Source organism: Heteronotia binoei, chromosome 14 (genome assembly GCF_032191835.1).
Source record: "Heteronotia binoei isolate CCM8104 ecotype False Entrance Well chromosome 14, APGP_CSIRO_Hbin_v1, whole genome shotgun sequence".
NCBI lineage: Eukaryota > Metazoa > Chordata > Lepidosauria > Squamata > Gekkonidae > Heteronotia > Heteronotia binoei.
This window is the reverse complement of record NC_083236.1, coordinates 15757101-15780111: the sequence shown is the minus strand read 5'-3', so window position 1 is coordinate 15780111 and position 23011 is coordinate 15757101. Positions and strand designations below refer to the sequence as shown.

Sequence of the window (23011 nt, the reverse complement as noted above, 5' to 3'; positions counted from 1 at the left end):
GTTCCTTTACCAGTTGCTTTCTATACTGGCTCTAGTTTTCAATTCAATGGTGCTTTATAAAACAATAATGAAATTATGAGAAATTGGGGAAAGATTTGGTCAGGGTTCAGTTTTTGTTGTGGTGATGACAGTCAGGGTTACCCATAACAAGAATATATAATACATCTCAACATATGCAATTGATAAATTTGGAATTGGTTTCAGAACAAATTAGTTATTTTCTTTTTTCCATCAGGAGAGTTGTGCTGAGAAATTCTATTTTAGAGATGCTGAGAAGGCATTTGATAGGATTGAGTAGAATTTCTTAAGAGAGGTTTTACGAAAAGTTGAATTTGGCCAGTGATTTAGAAATTAGATAGATTTCATTTAGAGAGTACTTACTGCAAAGGCAGAATTGGTATAAATCTCTAATATCCAGACACAGCATGTTTAATATATGTACACTATGTTTGGCAATACTGACCAGATCTGGACAAAATATACAAGGTATTGGCATTCAGGAAAAGATGGCTGCAATCTTTTAAATAGATGATGTAGTCTTCATGATACGAGATCCTTGGGAATATAGTTTGAAGGTTGGATATCCATTTGGATAAAACTGTCGAGCTCTTAAGAATTAAAATACAAGCTGAATTAGGAAATAAAATAGGAAATTGGATCTAGATGGAAATCTAAGGGTAGATATTTAGACCTCAGATTTATTGAAGCCTTTACTAGAAGATAATCTAATCCTTTTTTAAAAAAAAATGGATTTCTAAATTAGAGAAAAATCAGTAATTAAGATACTCCCTCTAAAAAAGACCAGAATCATGCAATATAGAATCTGCAAACATAGTGTCAGCAAGAGGATAGAAAAGGAAATCAACTACCCCAAAAGTCACTAAAAAAACAAAAAACCAACAGGAAAATTCCTGGCACTGATTATACACTAAATCAAGCAAGGCTGCTTCTGTCAAAACCGGATTGAAAGACTGATCAGAATCTAGATTAGTCTGTGACAGCAAAAAGTACAAAACAGTTGATAGGCGGAAATGTTCAAGTAAAAAGTTAGTATATGGTTGACATTTCTCATTCATTAATCTCAACCAGGATCTTGAAAGATCTGTTACTTTCACGTATATATAATGGCTGGTTTATTGCTCATAATCAAATTGTCTCCATACAGTGATTTCTTCCGTCTCTTATGTCTGAAGAAGTGAGCAGTGGCTCATGAAATCTCCTACCCTGCCACAAATTTTGTTAGTCCTTAATGTGCTACTGGACTCTTGCTATTTTCTACTTCTACAAACAAACATGGTTACCCATCCGGAACCCTTTGTCATGCCTGATGTTAGAAAACTTAAATTAAAGTTTAAAGTTTAAAAAGTAGCCAACCAGTGCATATATATATACACACATACTGATGTCAGGCCACTGCTTCCCATAAATTGAAAACATTAAGGAAGTGAAGAAAGAGAACATAGCCCTCCCTTCACTAGAAGGAACACACGTGTGACCTGGAAGAACCTGGATTGAAGGTACTCCAGGGAACTCAACAGATGTTACCCAAAGTTATAACTGTGTAGGGCTCAATTGCCACCCAAAACTCATTTAAGATTGTGTTTAAGATTGTCCTTTTATTTTCTCAAGCACACTATGAAACTAATAGCTGATTGCCACTAAATACCAATCTCTAGCTTGTATTTTCAGAGATCAGGATGCCTGATGGCTGTTTTCCCTTAATCTCACTTCATATGTTGATAATGCAGGGTAAAGGAAATTATCATTATTGTCCAAAACATTACTTTGAAACTATAAATTTTCTCCATTACAAAAGCATTCTTAAAGCAGTTAGCAAGCTAGAAATGTTTCACCGAACTTGTTGAAACAAGCTGGGCTCTGCAAGCAGAATTCTCATCCCATTTAGCAATCTTCAGCACATTCACCAGCGACTCACTTTTCCTATCTTCAGGCACCAAATATAAAATTGAGATGGACATCATGCTAAACCAAGTAAAAGAAAAAAATATGTCTTTGCTAAAGATATAATCAATGAAGAAGAAGAGACTGGATTTATACCCTGCCCTTTACTTGGATTCTCAGAGTGGTTTACAGTCTCTTTCCCTTTCTCTCTCCTCAACAGACACCCTGTGAGATAGGTGGGGCTGAGAGAGCTCTGAGAGAACAGCTCTTTTAAGGACTGTGGCTGACCCAAGGTTACTCAGCAGCTGCATGTGAAGGAGCAGGGAATCAAACCCTGTTCTTCGGATTAGAGCCTGCCACTCTTAACCACTACACCAAATTCAATTATCTCTACTCAAAATTGAAAACTTGAGACATCATTTGAAAGGCCAGGCCACTTTTGCTAAAGGGGAATAAATTAGATTCTATAGGAATAAATCAGTTCCACTCTTCAACCACCCCTCCATTCTTTTTGATTCAATCAATTTCTTGTGATGGTAGTTTCAAAGCAATGCTCTGGGTGTGTTCACACTACACTAAACAATGTGTTTTGCGGCTGGATTTCTTACTGTGTAAGAGTAGCAAAAATTCAGTTGTGAAACACATTATTTAGTGTAGCATGAATGGACCCTCTGTGTTCCGCAAAAACGTTCTTCAATCCCACCACTTTTTATTTTGATGAGAAAATAAACACAGCTCAGAGCCAAATATAGATAGGAGGGTAAGCTTAACTTTATGTTCCGTTACCTATTATCTTGTAAAACTGCGATACATGAAAATATGTCAATAATATTGATCTTTCTTCCAGCAAAAAGTTTTTAATCCTCGCATTGAAAATGTTTTCAATAGTGAATGTGCTTAATTCCTACTGAAAAACCAACTAGATAGCAGCTAAGAGCTTGCCTTGAATTCGGCAGGAGCTCACAGGAACGCAGCTCCTGAACCCCCTCCTCCTTCCCACCTACCTTGTCCATTGAATACTATGTGCAGTTGCATAACAATCCCTGGATGAGCTTCACCATCTATTTTTCTACAAAATGACCCCTGGCTAAGAACTTTTAGTTACAAATTCAAATATTATAAATTCACATCACAAAATGTTTGACCATTCAATAGAATAGAAGTTACAATCTCACCTGACTCCTGAGCTCACTGTCTGCTTCATGACTGGAAAGATCTTGGGAAATTGCTGAAAACCTTTGAACTCCCTGGGTCTGAGCAGGCTCCACAGAAAACACAGGGAAGAGAGGCCGCAGAAACCTGAACTCACTGTTCAGGGACCCACCAGCTAAGCACACCTCATAGTTGTAAGGCCGGGAAAGGGATCCAGCATCAGCATCTCCATGGTTCTCTGGGAAATTCGGTCCCACTGGGAAATTCAGGGCAGAGCTCTCTATGAACTTCCGCCTTTTGTGAATCTTGATGGAAACAAACACCACCACAGAAAGAAGGAAAATGAAGGAGATGACAGCCAAGCATATGACCAGATACATAGTCAGGGTATGGTCTTCCTGCTCTACCACTTCATCCTTTGGGATATCAACCATTTTCATATAAGGGTCAGAAAAGCCATCCACTAATAGAATGTTTAGTGTTGCAGAGGTGGACTGGAGAGGGTGACCATTATCTCTGACTCCAATAATTAGTTTCTGTTTGAAGGTGTCTCGTTTATTAATGGGCCTCATAGTTTTCACTTCTCCATTCTGGGCCCCCACACTGAACAGACCTGGTTCTGTGGCCTTCAGGAGCTCATAGGAAAGCCAAGAGTTCTGACCAGAATCTCTGTCCACTGCCACCACCTTGGTGACCAGGTAGCCAGCCTCCGCCCCCCTGGGAACCAGGTCACTGGATGGGGAAGAGCCATTCTGAAGAGGGTAGAGGATGAATGGGGTGTTATCATTTTCATCCATGATAACAACTCGGACAATAACTTGGGAGCTCAGGGGAGGAGAACCACTGTCCACAGCCCTCACAGTCACATGGAAATCTTTCATCTGCTCATAGTCCAGAGATCGAATAGCATATAGATTCCCTGTTTCAGAGTTGATGGAGACATAAGAAGACACAGGTTGATCACTGACTTTCCCAGGCAAAAGAGAATAGGTCACTTTGGCATTCTGCTCCTTGTCCAGGTCCTTGGCTTGGATCAAGCCAATCATCAGACCCGGAATATTATTTTCATGTACCTGCAAATCGTACAATGAGTTTTCAAATACTGGAGAGTTATCATTGACATCTGAGATCTGAATATTAATTATTCTCATTGAAGTGAGCCTAGGAGAGCCCCAGTCTGTGGCTAAGATGGTGATGTTATACTCCGAGACTTTTTCTCTGTCTAAGGATAGCTGAGTCACCAACTGGTAATAATTACTCACAGAAGCTATTAACTTGAAGGGAAAGTTTGGTTCGATAATGCAGGCTGTTCTGCCATTATCTCCAAAGTCTCGATCTGTGACACGGAAGAGGGCCACCACTGTATCCGGGGGAGAATCTTCTGGCAATGGGCTGGTGAGAGACGTGAGGGTCACCTCTGGGGCATTGTCATTTCCGTCTTCAACCTCCACCATGACTTTGCAGTAAGCAGAGAGGCCCCCTCCATCTGTGGCTTTGATACTGATTGCATAATTTTGATTTATTTCATAATCAATGTTCTCTGCTACTGCAAGTTCCCCGGTATGTTTGTTTAACGTGAATATTCTTTGTACACTATCTGGCACTTGGCTGAAAGAATAAGTGATCTCTGCATTGGAACCCAAATCCTGGTCAGCTGCTTCCACCTTTGTTACAAATGAGCCTAGTGGGCTGTTTTCCATGAGTTTAACTTTGTACATGTTTTTATCGAAATGGGGAGCGTTATCATTTGAATCCAAAACTTCAATGATAATTTGTGCTGTGCCTGTTCTCTTTGGGATCCCGCCATCAACAGCCAACAGAATCAGGGAAAGACGTGCTTCTTCTTCCCGGTCTAATTGTCTCATCAATACTAATTCTACAGATTTGGTTCCATCACTGTGGCTTTGCACATTCAGTTGAAAATGGTCATTTGGACTAAGCGTGTAATTCTGAACTGCATTTTCTCCTCTGTCTGAATCTTCAGCACCCTCCATAGCGAATCGGGTATTTGTTGAAGTATGTTCAGGTATCTGAAAAAGGTATTCCTTTTTGGAGAACTGGGGGGAATTGTCGTTCACATCCTCTATCTGAACTTCAATTCTGTGCACTTGCAATGGGTTTTCAAGCACAATTTCAGAGAGTAAGACACAAGAGTCCTTGTGACCACACAGTGCTTCTCTGTCTAGTCTATCACCTAATATCACATTCCCAGAATGAAGATTTAACTGGAAATATTGTCTGGTGCCTTCAGTAACCAGCTTGGCCATGCGAGCAGACAGTTCCTTCACATCTATTTTCAAATCCTTTAGCACATTTGCCACCAGAGACCCACTTTTCTTTTCCTCAGGCATTGAATAGCGGAAGGACTCACATATTGCACCACACATACACAGACAGAAGAAAAGGGACCAACCTTGCCTGTTGTTGGGATGCATTTCCATCCTCTCAGCCTCTTTCCAGACACATCTAATGCACAAGATAGTTCTTTGTGAAGCAGCTGCTGGAAGTGATTGTCTGTCTTGTGATTCCTGAAGCAAATGTTGTCTTTTTTTCTGTCCTTGCTTTTGCTTACAGAGAGCAGTGGCTTTTTCCTCCTGAAATTTCAGACTCTGCCTGCAATGAAAGCTGTTTTCTCTTTGAGATCTCTTCTCTATGCGAAGACAACAGCTTTGTGAGAGAGCCCTGAAACTGCATTTTGTGCAGTGCAATTGCACCACCTTGTGTTTGAACAATAGTATGACATCTCTAAATTGCCTCTTATAACCGAACAGGAACTATGTTCTGTAAGAAGAGCTTGTGTTGTTTGAAATAATTCATAATGCATATTCTTCTAACTTACTCTTCAATAGCTTGGCTCCTAGGGGCCCTTGAACCTATAGGCTCATATAGTCATGTTTTCCCACAAAAAAAGTGTATTTTCCCCGAGGGTAGACAACTCTTTCAAGATAGAGCTTACTAGAAAAATCTTTAAATGGTTTTTGCATCTCTGTCTTCAACTGCAGATTTAGAATTTTGCCCCAACATGCTTGTTGGGCAGCTGAAACTTCATCTTGAGAGTTGGTGTGGTGTAGTGTTCAAGAGTAGCAGATTCGAATCTAGAGAACCAGGTTTGATTCACCATTTCTTCACATGAAGCCTGCTAGGCAACGTTGGGCCAGTCACAGTTCTCTCAGCACTCTCTCAGCCCTACCTACACTTCACAAGGTGCCTGTTGTAGGGAAGGGAGAGGAATGCAACTGTGAGGCACTTTGAGACATTTTAGGGTAGAGAAAAGTGGGATATAAAAACTATATTTTCTCCATCTTTTCCCTGTGTGTGTGTTTGTTTTTATATATATATAACCTATGTCCATGCTTATAGAAACCAAGCTTTATTTCCTAGTGCAATACATAAATATACTCCACAGGTTTTGTGATATGTTAAAGTTCAGCATTTTGGTCTTTGTAAAATCTATTCCAGAGGTAATTTACAAATAAAAATAATTAAAAAGCAAGCTACTATTAACAATTCATCTGCACTAAAATTAAAAATAAGGCAGCAGTTTAAAAACCCTCCATATTGACAACAAAACCACCAGTAATAGTAATAACCAAGGTGCCAGGAGAATAATTTATTTATTTGTATAACAAGAGGGGAAGAGGAAGAAACTAACAGAATTCTCTAGGGAAGAAATTCTATAACTGAGGTGACAGTACAGAAAAAGTCCTTGTCTCTGAGGTCATAGATCAGAGCAACTGGTTGTTGATTTTAACTGATGAGTTACTTCCAGTACTACATATTCTGGTCTCAGACTCTGCAGTGTTTTATAATGGCCAGCAACTGGGACTCAGCTCCTAACTGGTGAAATGGCCAAAACCTGCAACTCAAAGTGTAGCTGGCACATCAGTCAAAATAGACCAAAACTCCTATATGTCCCAGAGAAGACTTGCACCTCCATTGGTAGGCTCAGATCAACTAGCGCCCCCAGGCTGGAAACCAACATAGTTAGGGAAAACTTCACATTTACGTTACTAATACATCTAACCATGTACCAATGTGTGTTATATAATGTGGGAAAGGGAGGGAGTCATAGTAATTTTATACCATTTGAAGTAATGAATATGTACAATTCTTCATTCTAAAAGTTCAATAAAATATTACAAGCTTTTGGGCGGCCAACTGGGGAGGACTCGACTGCACCTTGAGATTCCATGCCAGTTAATAACCGTTACTGCTGCTATTTACTCTGAGATACAATCTGCACATTGCATTTTGAGATCTTATGCTGCTGTTGGCTACTTTTGCCATTATTCTGATGAGCTGCTGTTAATTGCTGGAATCAGCTGTTTATGGTGCAGCCTTCTTGGAATGCATCTCACCTGACATCACCCCTCGCCTTGGTAATGCAAGAACTTAAACAAGAGTGAAAGAAACCACTGGGACCTAACTGGCTATAATCCATGCCTTCAGAACTATTGATAAAAGCTTCTGAGTGTAGGGATGCCCGGAGTGTAGGGATGCCAGGTTGGGGTATGGAAGGGGTAGGGTTGCCAGCTCCAGGTTGAGAAACTCCTGGAGATTTGGGGATGGAGCCTAGAGAGGACAGCAATCTGAGCGGGGTACAATGCCACAGAGTCCACCTTCTAATCTAAAGCATCAATTTTCTGCAGGAAAACTGGTATCTGTAGTCTGCAGGAAAGTTTTATTTCAGGGTGATCCTCACGTCCCACGTGGAGGCTGCAATCCAATGCAGTGGAATAGAGTTCTGGAACCTCTTTGTGGAAACAAAATTCTCCCCAAAATTTTTTTTAAGGTTTATAAGGGTACCCATGTGTTTCTCTTTAATTTCCCTCTTGAGAGTTCAAGCACCTCTTTTTCCAGAAAAGATGCCCTGCTGGCATCCCTACCTGAGTGGTCACTGGCACACACCACTGATGCACACTGTAAGTGGCATGTGAAGGGCATCCCATTAAGGACCAGGCCTTGACTCGTGGGCCTTCAGAAGGAGACCTCTAGAGGGCGCTCCCTGTCGGTGTTCTGTTTTTCTGTTCTCTTCTTCCTCTCCTTTTGTTTGTGTCACTGCTATTGATTGTTCTACCTATGGTATTATACCAAATAGAATGGGGAACAAGTGAAGCAACATTTTTTACAATTGAGACCTTCATTTCTTTTCATCTCAATCTAATAAATATTAGACATTCTAAGAAAAAATCCAAATCTGATTGTAGAAGTACCATGACTACTTTGGAGAACATCACACACCATGTTATTGAAACAAGATGAAATATATAAACAAATAACAAAGCAACTTGAAGCATTTTATGTTCTTAATAATGTCTTTGGTGTCATTTGGAAACCTATTTGGGACTCAAGTAAAGTGTCCTCGAGAGGCTTTACATTTCAACGATGTAGGAAAAAAGGACATGTCACAAATAAAAGATAGATTAATTTAATTCAGTTCAGCAGTTAGAGCAAAAGGCAGGAGGCATTAAATACAAGTATTAAATGTCAACTTGACGTTTGTAAAAACCAAGTGGAAATGATCAACATACACTAAACTAGCAAAGCTTTGCTAAGCAAAGACTGATAAGATGTGTGTAAGGAATGGATGGGCCAATCTATTTTTTCTCAGAGACCACAGACATTAACATTAGCTGATAGACTTCTCAAGTATTTAGCGATTTTTATAGTAATTTATATTCATCCAATAGTCCTGAATTGCCTACCATAACAGAGGCATTTTTTAAAAACCCACAAAAGAACACATATATTAGATGATGATAGAACTAAATTAAATCAAAAATTAGGGTTACTGACTATATGAAAAATAAGAAAGCCAATGGGTTAACAGCTGAGTGTTGTAAGAAATTTCATGATGTACTATTACATACCTTAATGAAGACTTTCACTATGTGTGATTTTTTTTTTTTAGTCACTGTTTTATGTTCATTTAAGTCCATGTTATTGGTATTATTTCATCCATGTACTTTTTTTGCACTGACTTTTGGGACTATTTTTGCACTGCCATGACACTTTGGAATTACATGGTCCAACCATCTATGACCTATTGCATAGATGCATAAGTGGCTTCAAGGCAGAAGGAAATGAAGCACCAACACCATGGCTACTGCGCAGCTGCAAAGCTGTCCAGCAGCTCCTGAATTTGAATGGTGGCAAGGCAAGGAGATACAAGGCTCGGTTCACAATTCACTGTGGCTGCTGAAAATGGTATGTTCAACAGCCAGTCATAATTTGCTATGAAGTTAGCAGCCCCTCTGATGTACATGATTGTGGTGAGGCTCTCGAATTCTTTCCCAATGCTGTGCCTCAGCAGTACCATGTGGTAGACTTGTTCTAGGTAAGTAAGTGATCAGTCACAGCCTTCGTATATACATGTGTGTGTGGTTGCTGTGCCATATTTGCATAGAAATTTGCAGATAACATGCGACTCTTCTGTTGTATCTTGCGTTCAGTTTGTTGAGAACTCCACAGATAAGACCAGTGTAAGACTGCCTGACTTCCTGTTATGACAGGAGGCCACTTTGCCTGTAGCTGTTACTGTTGAAAATATCAGTGTCCTGTGTGCTGCTATGTCACTTCTGTGGAAAACCAGAAGTGGCATAGAGTAGCTCTAGGAATTGCTGGAAACTCTATGGTTTCCCCAGAATTGACATAGTAGGGCACATAACATCACACTGTTCACGTCCCCACCTCCAAACCTCATTCTGATTGCCAAACATGGCCTGGCATCCTTAGAACCATGTGCTGTTGGACAGGCTACTCTCTCCTAGTGGTGCATAAGACTAAAAGAGCTAGAACTTCTGGCTGACAGACAATGTTAGGATCTCCTGGGTATGCTTCACACAATGCCTAACAACAACAACAACCCTACCCAAGAGAAGTACTTGGAAGGCTGGTGAATGGATCTGTGAAGGTATGAATATGAACTGCTTGGTAACCTCATAACTAGAGTCATCCAGTGTGTTCTACATTAGGGGAAAGCAGACAGTCACTCAGGGGTGACCGGTCTTTCTACAAGCCATTAAAAGTACCTCTCAGGCCATCCTCCAGTTCTGTTGTAATCACTTTTTTATCCTAATCTTTAAAACTACTGGACAAGATTCACTTCTCTTTTTCTTCATGTGAAGGAAGACAGTGCACAGAGAGACTGGAGACATATAAGAAGGAAGAAGAAGGAGGTATGTAAAGAGTGGTGGTGATCTCAGAGAAAAACCTTACATGAGCATCAGGTGGGTTTCCCCAACAGAAAAAGGAACTGGGAAAACAAAGAGCGTAAAACACTAAATAGAAGAGTGGGGCAGAATTTCACAGGTTGATTTAAAATACTGCAGCTATTAAGAAAACATGCAAGAGGCAATACGCTTGTTGGGGGGGGAGAAAGGGTGGGAAATAAATAACAAATCAAAAAGCATTATATTACATTACTAATGAAACTGCCATAGATAATGGGGTAGATTAGAAAAAGAGCTAATCACTTACCTGTTCTGTTGGTTTTCCTCCCTCCACTTGTTCAGGAGTGTCCTGAGAGACAGAAGAAATCCTGTGATTTTCAAAGACATTTGGGTCCCCCATAGAGAAAACAGGAATGAGAGGCCTAAGGAATCTGAAATCGCTGCTTAGTGATCCACCGGTTAGACAAACATCATATTGGTAAGTCCGGGAAAGGGATCCACTCTGAGAATCAACACCAGTTTCTGGGATCTCAGGTAAGGCAGGTGGGAACTGAGGAAGGGCAGTGATAAAACTAGACTCTTTCTTGTATATTTTGATGACAACAAACACAATGATGCAGATCAGGAACACAAAGGACACAGCAGCCAAGCAGATCACCAGGTACATAGTCAAGGATCCATCTTCTTCACTGGCTTCCTGACTGACACTTGCAATATTCAGATAAGGATCTGAAAAGCCATCTACAGGAAGTATATTCAGGGTTGCAGTGCTGGTCTGCGGAGGGTGGCCGTTGTCTCTCACCAGGATAATCAGCCTCTGCTTGTTTGTATCTCGCTCTGTCAGTGGTCTCCTGGTCTTCACTTCCCCATTCTGGGCTCCGATGCTGAAAAGACCGGGATCCGTGGCCTTCAGCAATTCATAGGACAGCCAGGAGTTCTGACCGGAATCCCCATCCACAGCCACCACCTTGGCAACCAGGTAACCGGCCTCCACTGACTTGGGAACCAGCTCATTGCAGGGAGAGGTGCTGTTCTGAAGTGGGTAGAGGAAGAAGGGAACATTATCGTTTTCATCCAGGATAACAACTCGAACAACAACTTCTGAGCTCAGTGGAGGAGAACCCCCATCTGAAGCCCTCACTGTCACCTGGAATTCCTTGATCTGCTCATAATCCAGGGATCTCAGAAGATAAAGATTCCCAGTCTCTGAGTTGATGGAAACGTAAGAGGCTGCAGGAGCACCACTGGCATTTCCAGGCACAAGAGAATAGGCCACCTTGGCATTCTGCTCCACGTCCAGATCAACAGCATGGACTGAACCCATCAGCAGGCCTGGAATATTGTTCTCCCACACTTGCATTTCATACTTGGACTTCTCAAACACTGGAGAGTTGTCATTGATGTCTGAGATCACAAGCCTAATAGTTCTTCTTGAAGTGAGCCTGGGAGAGCCCCGATCAGTAGCTGTGACGGTGATGTTATACTCAGGGACTTTTTCTCTGTCCAAAGGACTTTGGATCACAAGCTGGTAATTGTTACTCTCTGTGGCCTTTAGTACGAAGGGAAGGTTTGTGTCTATGGAACAAGAAGTTCTGCTGTTCTCCCCAGAGTCTTGGTCTGTGACACTGAAAAGCCCCACAACTGTGTCCAGGGGAGAATCCTCTTGCACGGTGCTGGAGATAGATATGAGAGAAACTTCTGGGGCATTGTCATTCTCATCCTCAACTTCCACCAGGACTTTGCAGTGGCCTGAAAGACCTCCTCCATCTGTTGCTTTGATGTTCATATTATAGCTGGTTTCTTTTTCATAGTCAATGGGACCCAACACAGTAATTTCCCCAGTGCCCTCATGCAAGTGGAACAAGATGCTTATTTTCTCAGGCACCCGATAGAATGAATAAAAGATCTGTGAATTTGAGCCAAAATCCAAATCTCTGGCTTCCACTTTAGACACCAAGGTACCACGAGGGCAGTTTTCCTTTAGTTTCACCTTGTATTCAGGTTGTGTAAAATGAGGGAAATTGTCATTGATGTCCAGAACATTTATGTTTATTGCAAGTGTCCCTGTTCTATGTGGCATGCCTCCATCAACAGCTGTGAGAGTGAGCCCAAACTGAGCCTTCTCCTCCCTGTCTAGAGACTTCTCCAGAACAAGATCTACATATTTGCTCCCAAATTCATCACTTTGTATATCCAGCCTGAAATGCCCATTGGGACTGAGTGTGTAGTTCTGGATGCTGTTTTCACCCAAGTCTGCATCTTGGGCAGATTCCAAGGGGAATCGAGTATTTGTGGGAACATTCTCAGGAATTTCTAGATTAAATTCATTTTTAGAAAACTTTGGAGAGTTATCATTCACATCGTCTATTTTCATTTCTATACCGATGATCTCTAAAGGTTTGTCCAGGGCAATTTTAGAAAGAAGCAAGCAAGGATCAATCTGGCCACACAAAGCTTCTCTGTCTATCTTTTCATTCACAAAGAGATTCCCAGAATGGGTATCCAGCTGGAAATATTGCTTATTGCTTTTGGAAACCAGCTGGGCTCTGCGAGTAGACAGCTCCCCTGGTCCCAGTTTCAAATCCTTCAGCACATTAGCCACCAGAGACCCACTTTTCTTCTCTTCAGGCAAAGAATAGCGAATTGAGACACACACGACTCCAGACAGAGAGAGTAAGAAGAAAAGATACAGACCTTTTCTCATCCTGAAGTGATCATCCATGATGTCAGACTGTCTCAAGGTTTATGTTTTTCATGAAGCAGCTGGGTATTATCCAGAGACAATTAATTCGTTGGAAAAATTGATCTTGATACAATATGTTCAGTACTTTCATTCCTTGAATGTTTCAATGTATCTTCCCCCTGGCTTCAGAGTCTGTCTATCTGTTCATAGGTTTCTCCTTGGGCTGCTATAATATGATTCTTTCTGAAATTCAAGTTGCAGCTCATTTGTTTGCCAATACTGCCATCTTGTGGTCCAAGCAGAAGAAAACCAGAAGGATTTTGTGCTGTCCATGAAATCAGTGGTTCTCAATTTTTCAAAAGAGGGATCCAAGTCAATTTTTCAAAAGAGGGATCCAAGTCTAAATTTAGTCAGCATTTCAGGACCCACTTGCAAACTCACACAAATAAATTAACCCATATGCACAAATGCAAGAATCTCACATTATTTCACAAAGAATAGGTTTATTTATTAATATGCAGCAATACTGGAGTCCCATGGCACAGAGTGGTAAAGCTGCAGTACTGCAGTCGGAGCTCTCTGCTCACAACCTGAGTTTGATCCTGGAGGAAACTGGGTTCAGGAAGCCAGCTCAAGGTTGACTCAGCCGTCCATCCTTCCGAGGTCGGTAAAATGAGTCCCCAGCTTGCTGGGGAGAAAGTGTAGATGACTGGGGAAGGCCATGGCAAACCACCCCGTAAAAAGTCTGCCGTGAAAACGTCGTGATGTGATGTCGCCCCAGAGTCGGAAACGACTGGGGCTTGCACAGTGAAATACCTTTACCTTTTTTACCTAGCAATATTGACAACAAGCTGTGTAACGATATCATGGTCCTTTTGCATTTTCGGCAGAAGCAGCCCCAAATCTGGCACCGACTATATGCTCAAACAGGAGCTGCAGCTCACATTTATAAATGTGTGAATGCCAAATTCAAATTCAATTTTTAGGAATACTCTGTTATTACAAGTAGATCTAAAAATGTAATGTGTACAGTGGCTTCTACTGTCTTGGTCGAAGAAATAGATTTCCACAGGAAAGATGAAAGAACGAAGGGCAGAGAAGGAAGGAGAAATGATGGCCACAGGCACAGAAATCTCTAAAAGGAGACTAGACAGATTTATGGAAGATAGGTCTCTCTGTGGTTCCTAGCCATGGTAACTAAATGGAATTTCCGTGTTCAGAGGTAGTGAACCTCTGAATCCAAGAGCCAGGAGGTAACATCAGAGGAAGGCCTTGACCTCTATGTCTTGTTGTTGACTGTCCAGAGGAACTGGTTGGCCACTGTGTGAGACAGGATACTGAGCTAGATGGACCACAGGTCTGATCCAGCAGGGTTCCTCTTATGTTCATAAAAGGAAATACATTTCATCTGACTATGCAGAGGTATCAAACATGTGGCCTGGGGGCCGAATCAGGCCCCTGGAGGACTCCTATCAGGCCCCTAAGCAACTGGCTGTTGTCTGCTTCCTTCTCTCTCTCTCTCTCTCTCTCTTGCTTCCTTCTGCATCACAGCTTGCTTTGCCAGACTTGCTCAATCACACAGGAGCTACAAAGCAAAGTCTCTGTTTTCTCCATTGGCTGAGGTTCCTTTCTTGGCGAGGAAGGAGGGAGGAATAGCTTGTTTTGCCAGGCTCTCTCAATCGCATAGCTGAGCTAGTGAGCCAAGCCTCTCTTCCTTCTATTGACTGAGGATTCTCCCCCTCCTGGTCCCCTGGGGAGGGAAGGAAAGAGCCAGAGCTTCCTTTGCCCAGTTCCATGGATCACATGGGAGAGACAGAAAGAAAGCACTTTTAAGACCAAGGAGTGCTACTGTTTTAACCATGTTTTGTTATTTTAAGTTTTCTTTTTTAAAAAAAAAAAACTTTCATTGTGTTTGTGTCCTTTATAAAGTTTATATATCCGCTTCCTGGCATTACATTAGGGTTGCCAAGTCCCCTCCACTCTCCGGCAGGGGACTTTCACGTGTGTGCAAAGTGCGCACACAACATAATGATGTCACCTGTAAGTGAAATCATTGCGCCGGCGACACTGCATGGCAGCCTCTCTAGGTGTTTCTGGGAAAACTCTATGGTCTTCCCGGATGCTCTAGCCATTTGGGAGGGAAAAATCTATGGTACTTCCGGGTGATGTCATTATGCTGGCAACGTCAGAGGAGGTTCCCCCCGATGGTCCAATGTGGGCTGGTGGGTTGGGAACCTCACGGGTGGGGGAACCCCCGCCCGGACCGTGGGCTTGGCAGCCCTACATTACATTTTATGACACACATGGCCCAGCCCAACAAGCTCTCATTTATGTCAGATTCAGCCCTCATAACAAATAGTTTTGACACCCCTGGTCTATAGAGTCTTCTCTTCTGTGAGGAATGGAAATGGCTCACTGCACCTCTTTGGCCTGCAGAAGGTCCGAGGTTTAATCCTGGCATCTCCAGTTCAAAGGACCAGGTAGGAAGTGATATGAAACACTTCTACTTGAGACACTGGAAAGCCACTGCAAAGACTGATTTGGATGGATCAAGGGTCTGATTCCTTTCATTTGATTACAGTTCCTTTGATCAAATAGTTTGAGCAGTCATGTACCTCCTCTGATAAACATTATCTTCAGGATTTTAAATTCAAACAATAAAAAAATTAGCAACAGCAAGGGTAATATTAGAAGATCTATCAGATAAAAAGAGTGAGATTATCTTATAGTGAGAAAAAAGGAAATATTGTCCAAATAGTACTTTAAAAATCAGTTCCTAGGAATCACAAACAGGGAACAATCCAATAAAATATGAACCAACATACCAATCTTTCCTCAAGAACAGTCGCACAAATGCTCTGAAAAAGGGAGCTTCTTTAATCTACCACTCATAACAGGGTGGGCTGTGCACTGAGATGAGTGAATTTGGGATGGACAAATTGAAGGTATAAATTCACAGAGATCCTGGTGGAAAGATTCCAAATAATAAAGAAAAACAAATTCTTCAGGCACAAAAACATGTACTCAAATAATCCATCTCTTGGATATGTTTCCTAATTTAAAAAAATTACAGTTTTAGAACCACATCCCTGCATCATGTCAGGAATTAATCCAATGAGGGGAAGCTTTGAGTCAAATATTGTAAGCCAGGAGGATTTGAAAGAATCCGCTTTTTATCAGAGCTAAATATCCAGAATTACTAAAAACAACAACTTTAAAATTGAAACAGAAAACCAATTGCTGAGCTCTATCCTCTAAGGATTATTGATCCAATTCAGCATGTAGCAACATTCTAGCTACACATTTAAGTACATTAACAAATTTTCAAGGAAAATGAATTAAAGGAAGATAAAAAGATTCATTTACTAATTGAATCCAAATAACTCCCCCAAAAAGAAGAATAGGAATAATCTTCATATTAAAACTTGAATATCTCCCATGATACTTAAAAATATTTAATATACCTAAGATACAAGATCTAGTCTTCTTCTGCATAGTCTTTTCATGAAATGATTAATTTAGATTGTGAGAAAAAAGTATTCTGAGATAAATATACTTTTTCATTTGTTGAATTTGAATACCATTAATAGACAAACAGAATGTAGGAGGGTTCCTTTATTAAAATAGTAATACTTTGCACCTTACTGTAGTTAATTTTGAAACTTACAGAATGGTAGTAGCTTGCAAACTTATTTAATAATTTCTGGAGCCTGATGTGTGAAAAACAAAAGCATCATCTGCATATAATGGGATCACCTGATTAACTAAACAATGACAGAGACAATTTTTATAAAAAAAAAACAGACAGAAAGATTTTGATATAAATTAAACAAAAAAGGGGGGTAATGGACATCCTTGTCAAAATTGTTTCTGTTTGGAAACTTTTAGACAAAACCATCTTTGACATTACAATGGACTTGCATGCTCTGGCCAGTTTAGAGATCTTCAATCAATCACAATTCGTAGTAGAATTCCTTATTTTAGAGTCTGCATCTGGAAACTGTCAAAAGTTCAAGGGATTAATTAAAACGTAATCCAGTCAATATCATGCTAACGTATAGGCTAATATGTCAGTCTTACTGTTGTATACATGGTTCCCTTCTATATGAAGTATGGTTTTTCTACGTGTGATCAAAAAGCCAGAGAAGAGCAAACAGATCAGAATAGGATTTATTTGGATACAAGGAGAAGCACATCCTACCATTTCTAGTGATTCAATAGAGTAAAAACACCAAATACTTAACAAGCTTGAAATAAATGGGATTCATTCATTAATAATTCTATATAAAATTAATTAATCTCACCTGACACTTGAGTTGACCTTCTACTTCATGACTGGGAAGATCTTGGGAACTGGGTGAAATCCTTTGAACTCCCTGGGACTGAGCAGGCTCCACAGAAAACACAGGGAAGAGAGGCCGCAGAAACCTGAACTCACTGTTCAGGGACCCACCAGCTAAACACACCTCATAGTTGTAAGCCCGGGAAAGAGATCCAGCATCAGCATCTCCATGGTTCTCTGGGAAATTTGGTCCCACTGGGAAATTCATGGTGGAGGTCTCTATGAACTTTCTCCTTTTATGAATCTTGATGGAAACAAACACCACCACAGAAAGCAGAAAAATGAAAGAGATGACAGCTAAGCATATGACCAGATACATAATCAGAGTACGGTCTTCCTGCTCTACCACTTCATCCTTTGGGACAGCAACCATTTTCATATAAGGGTCAGAAAAGCCATCCACTAGCAGAATGCTTAGTGTTGCAGAGGTGGACTGGGTCGGGTGCCCATTATCTCTGACTCCAATGATGAGCTTCTGTTTGAAGCTGTCTCGTTTGTTAATTGGCCTCATGGTTTTCACTTCTCCATTCTGGGCCCCCACACTGAACAGGCCCGGTTCTGTGGCCTTCAGGAGCTCATAAGAAAGCCAAGAGTTCTGACCGGAATCTCTGTCCACTGCCACCACCTTGGTGACCAGGTAGCCAGCCTCCGCCCCTCTGGGAACCAGGTCACTGGATGGGGAAGAGCCATTCTGAAGAGGGTAGAGGATGAATGGGGCATTATCATTTTCATCCATGACAGCAACACGGACAATAGCTTCAGAGCTCAGTGGAGGAGAACCGCTGTCCACAGCCCTCACAGTCACTTGGAAATCTTTCACCTGCTCAAAGTCCAGAGATCGGATGGCATACAGATTCCCGGTTTCAGAGTTGATGGAGACATAAGAGGACACAGGTTGACCACTGACCTTCCCAGGTAAAACAGAATACATTATTTTGGCATTCCGCTCTGTGTCCAGGTCCCTGGCTTGGACCAACCCTATCAGCAACCCTGGAATATTGTTTTCCCATAACTGCATTTCATATGATGACTTTTCAAACACTGGGGAGTTGTCATTGATGTCTGAGATTTGAACACTGATGATTCTTACTGAAGTAAGCCTAGGAGAGCCCTGGTCTATGGCTGCGATGGTGATGTTGTACTCGGATGCTTTTTCTCTGTCTAAGGTCTGCTGGGTCACCAGTTGGTAGTAATTATTTGCAGATGCTTTCAACAGGAAGGGCAAGTTTGCCTCAGTGGTGCAGGCAGTTCTGCCATTGTCTCCAGAGTCTCGGTCTGTGACACGGAAAAGGGCCACAACAGTATCTGTGGGAGAATCTTCTGGTAAGGGGCTGATGAGGGATGTGAGGGTCACCTCTGGGGCATTGTCATTCGTGTCCTCAACCTCCACTTTGACTTTGCAGTAATCAGAGAGCCCCCCTCCATCCGTGGCTTTGATGTTTATTGCATAATTTCTATTCTCTTCATAATCAATTAATCCCGCAACTGCTAGTTCCCCAGTATGTTTGTTTAACTTGAAAGATCTGAGCACATTTTCCGGTACTTGGCTGAAGGAATAAGTGATGTCTGCATTAGAACCGACATCCCTGTCCGTTGCTTCCACTTTAGCTACAAGTGTGTTTGGGGAGGCGTTTTCCAGTAGCTTCACATTGTACAGAGTCTGTTGAAACTGAGGGACATTATCATTGTTGTCCAGAACATCAATTACAATGTTTGCTGTGCCTGTTCTCTTTGGGGTCCCCCCGTCAATAGCTGACAGAATCAAGAAAAGCTGTGCGTTCTCTTCACGGTCCAATTGTTTCTCCAGTATTAATTCTGCACTTTTGCTACCATCACTGTGACTCTGAATGCCCAACCTGAAATGGTCATTTAGACTAAGGGTATAGTTCTGAACAGCATTGTCTCCTCTGTCGGCATCTGTAGCACTCTCCAGTAGGAATCGGGTATTCAGGGGAGTCTGTTCAGGTATTTCAAAAAGGAATTGCTTTTTAGAGAATTGAGGAGAATTGTCATTCACATCCTCTATTTGAACTTCAATTCTATGTACTTGCAATGGATTTTCCAGCACAATTTCTGAGTGTAAGATGCAAGGGTCTTTCTGACTACACAGAGCTTCTCTGTCTATTCTGTCCTGTAATATCACAGTCCCAGTGTGAGGATCCAGCTGGAAATATTGTTTGGTGCCTTCAGAAGCTAGCTGGGCCCTGCGAGCAGACAGCCCCTTCACATCCACTTTCAAATCTTTTAGTACATTTGCCACCAGAGACCCACTTTTCTTTTCCTCAGGCACTGAATAGTGGAAAGTCTCACACACCACAACACCAAGGCAGAAATACAGAGAAAAAGACCAGACTTGCCTGTTATGGTGGCTCTCCTGCATTCTTGCAGGTGTTCCCAAGGCAGTAGTGAAACACAAAGGGGTTCTTTGTAAAGCACCTGGCTCCCTTTCTTTCCTTGGTCTTATTGTTGGAGATTTATTCAGAAGCCTTTTCCTCCAAACGTTTCTGCTTTCTTGCAATGCAGAGCTGTTGCCTGTTTCTTTGATGCTGCTTTGTCTAATGGCCACAGCTTTTGCGAGGAGCATTTAATCTTCAACAATATTTGCTTTGTTGGCCAACAGCACCACCTTGTGCTTGAAGTAAAATACAGCAGCTGCACATATTATTCAGTTTTCACTGATCTACACAGAACATTCTTTTGAAATATCAGGAGGCAGTGGTCTTACTACGTAATGCTTACTCCTATATCTTACAGGTAAAGAACAGTTGTATATAAATAACCTGCATCCTAAATCATAGCCTATTGGGCTTGTTTGGATATATAAAGATGTAGGCACACAGAATCTTAAACCTAAAAGCCTAAGTAAGTTATTTATATTATGAAGATAAACTTCAGACAGGGAATGACTTGTCTTGGGAACTTCAGGTTTGGGAATGGCCATGTCCTCTTTTTAAGATGGTGGTATAAAGGGAGCAGAGCTGAGACAAAGAGGACTGGAAAGTTAACATCTTTGTTTTATGTTGTCCATGCAGGTTTCTGCTAAAATTTCATCTCATTCATCTATCTGCAACATATCTGCATTCATAAACCCATTAATCCAGATTTGACCTGTATCTTTAATAGACCGAATCTGATAACTAAAAATTAACCTGCAATAATTTCTGTCTTTCTTTTATGTACCCACAATGTAAGGGAAGGGCAAGCAGAAGGGTCAATCAGATTAGAGGCTTAATCAGCGGATAATATAACTAACAGGGTCATTTTTCAGCCTCAATGGATACTTCCACTCAAGAGCAACAGCTCAATAGATGTACACAGCTTTTCCACTTTACCTCAATCATTGTATTGTCTGAAAGTCTTTGAGACAGTTTCATTTATGCTATAAGTAAAACTAGTAGAACAAGTAGAATTGTGGAGGGTGTGTGGCTTAGTGGAAGACCCTCTAACTTGCATGCAGAAGGTCCCAGCATTTCCAGTTAAAAGGACCAGGCAGTAGGTGATGTGTAAGGCCCTTGGAAAATCCTGGAAAATCACTCTCTGTCTGGCTAAACACTACTCAGCTGGATGGACTGATCATCTAGTTCAGAATAAGGCAGTTTCAGGCAAATTATGAAAAGGTTTTTGTGTAAAGAAATGAACATTCTATTTTTTTAAACAAAAGCTGAGGAGACAGGTGAGCTAAGCCAGATCTCCTCATGAGTCTTACTCAGTACCTGAAGTATTTTTTCCCCAGCCTGGACACTTCTGGTATTAAGAGCCAGGCTTGAAGACAAAAGTATACTAAGACAAGGTGCAAGAGGGACAGAGGTTAGTTCCGCACAAATGTGCACTCCATTTTTAAAGAAACAGACCCCCCCCCAAAAAAAAACCCCTTCAGAAACTCATATGCCTGCTCTGCAAGACAATTTAAGTGTTTATAAAACAGCAGTAATTTCTTCTCTTTGTCTGAGATTTGTGAAGGATGATCCAATAGAAAGCACAATTCCATCCATATTTCAAAAGGCCAGTGAGGGGGGAGGGAAGGTAAAATATTTGTTTGCTTACTTCATCCTTCCTCTTTCCCCAATGGGACTGCAAATAAGCTTGTGTCATTCTGCTCTCTTCCTCTCGATTTTACCCTCACAAGAAAATACTGATGTAAGTTAGGATAAGAATGTTGCTGTCCTAAGGTCACCCAACAAGCTTCCAAGACAAGATGGGGATTCCAACCAAAGTCTCCCAGATTGTAGCTAGGGATAGGCATGAGCTGGCTTACAAATGAAAGTTCATGTCAATTTTGGTTGGTTCGTAGTTCATGAAGAGATGTTTGTGAACTGAAGAGCCTCCATGAACATCTATAAATTAAAAAGCAGTTTGTGGCAGTTTGTGTTGAGTTTGTGTTTTCTGCTCTCCACCAAAAGCAGTGGGGAGCAGAAAGTAGGGTTCACAAACCAGTTCAGTTCACAAACCAACCTCCCAGTTTGTGTTGTTTCATAGGTCAGTTTGTGGTTCGGCCGTGAGCCATGAACTGAACTTCTAAATTGCGATTTGTGCTCATCCCTAATCGTAGCTCAACACTAACCACTATACTACACTGGTTTCTCATTGAAATAAACAAAATTAAAACCAAATATAATAGAGAACCCAAATTGATGAAATAAATTATGAAACAAGAATACTGTATAAGAAAAATAACAGGAGCCAAATATGGTAAATAAATAGGGATGGGCATGAACCAGAACAATATGGTTTGGTGGCAAGCCCAGTTTGCGAACCACGAACCATCACAAACCACCAAATGAAGTAGTGAGGCTAATGAGGTTTGTGATGCAGCGGAATCCCCCCCCCCCCCCCAAGTGTGCTAGAGACAGCAAACTCGATCTCCATCTGACTTTCCTCTCCCTGCTCTCCATGTTTGGTGAGGATTCAATTTATGGGATCTATTCCCCCCTCCAAGAAGGTGCCCCCGGGAAAGTGCTTTCTGGAGAAATGACAGGCGCAGGTTCAGGAGGTTCAAAAATGTATAGAACGGATCCTGTGCAAGCTAGAGACATTAAAGTCACAGAGGACCTCCCTCAGATGCTCCTTTGTATACTCTTCAAGTCCTCCCCCCAATTGCCTTGAAGTTCAGTAAACATTTAGATTGTGTGGAGACAGTCTGTCTGGAAATGTATCCATTCACAAACTGCCACAAACAGCTTGAAAGTTTGTGGACAGTTTGCGCCAGTTGACCTGCCATGAACTTCAGTTCACAAACCATGAACCAGCCAAAACCCATCACAAACAAGTTGGTTTGTGCCCAACCCTGTAAATAAAATTAGGTGTAAGTATTGAAAGTACTCTCCAACTGAATGCAAATGTTGGTGTTGGTGTCCAGTCAGTATCAAGTAATGGGCCTGACAGCCAGAAATATAATTGTTCCATTTACAGCACTCTCAGTCATTCTCAGGTTGTTAGTGTGCCCAGGGCCTCCCTCTGTAGAAGTGACTATGACATGGCTCTGCCCATTCAAGGTGAAAAGCCTTACCTTTCCTTCATGCTGCTTCATTTAGGGCTCTGCTGAAGTTATTGGAGTGCTCTGCCCATAAAGTGCATCATGGAGGACAGAAACAACAGGTTGGAATTATGCTTTATGGAGTTTGAGATGTGTGTGGGTCTCCAATGATCTAAATCTTTTTATTAGAAAAGGTATCGGTTGCTAGCCAGTGAGTAGCATTTGAGGAGAAAATAGAGGGGGGGGGGTAGATCTTTGTACTCTTGTCTGGAGAGGTCTCATATTGG

The 23011-nt window shown here is 41.5% G+C and overlaps 1 protein-coding gene across 9 annotated transcripts in view; it reads right to left on the bottom strand.

The window, feature by feature from the left end:
- LOC132582157 (protocadherin beta-16-like) overlaps nt 1-23011 on the bottom strand; it is a 214724-nt gene that overhangs the window by 143476 nt on the left and 48237 nt on the right. The window contains exon 1 of one of the 9 annotated variants that reach the window (XM_060253637.1): nt 17214-19752. The exons of 6 other annotated variants lie outside the window; for them this stretch is intronic. In XM_060253637.1, the coding sequence (XP_060109620.1) occupies nt 17214-19631 (2418 nt within the window). In that variant the 5' untranslated portion in view covers nt 19632-19752. Of the gene's footprint in view, nt 1-3077; nt 5660-10533; nt 12960-17213; nt 19753-23011 lie in introns of those variants that run through there. 2 more of the 9 variants (XM_060253644.1, XM_060253639.1) reach the window with 2 other exon arrangements.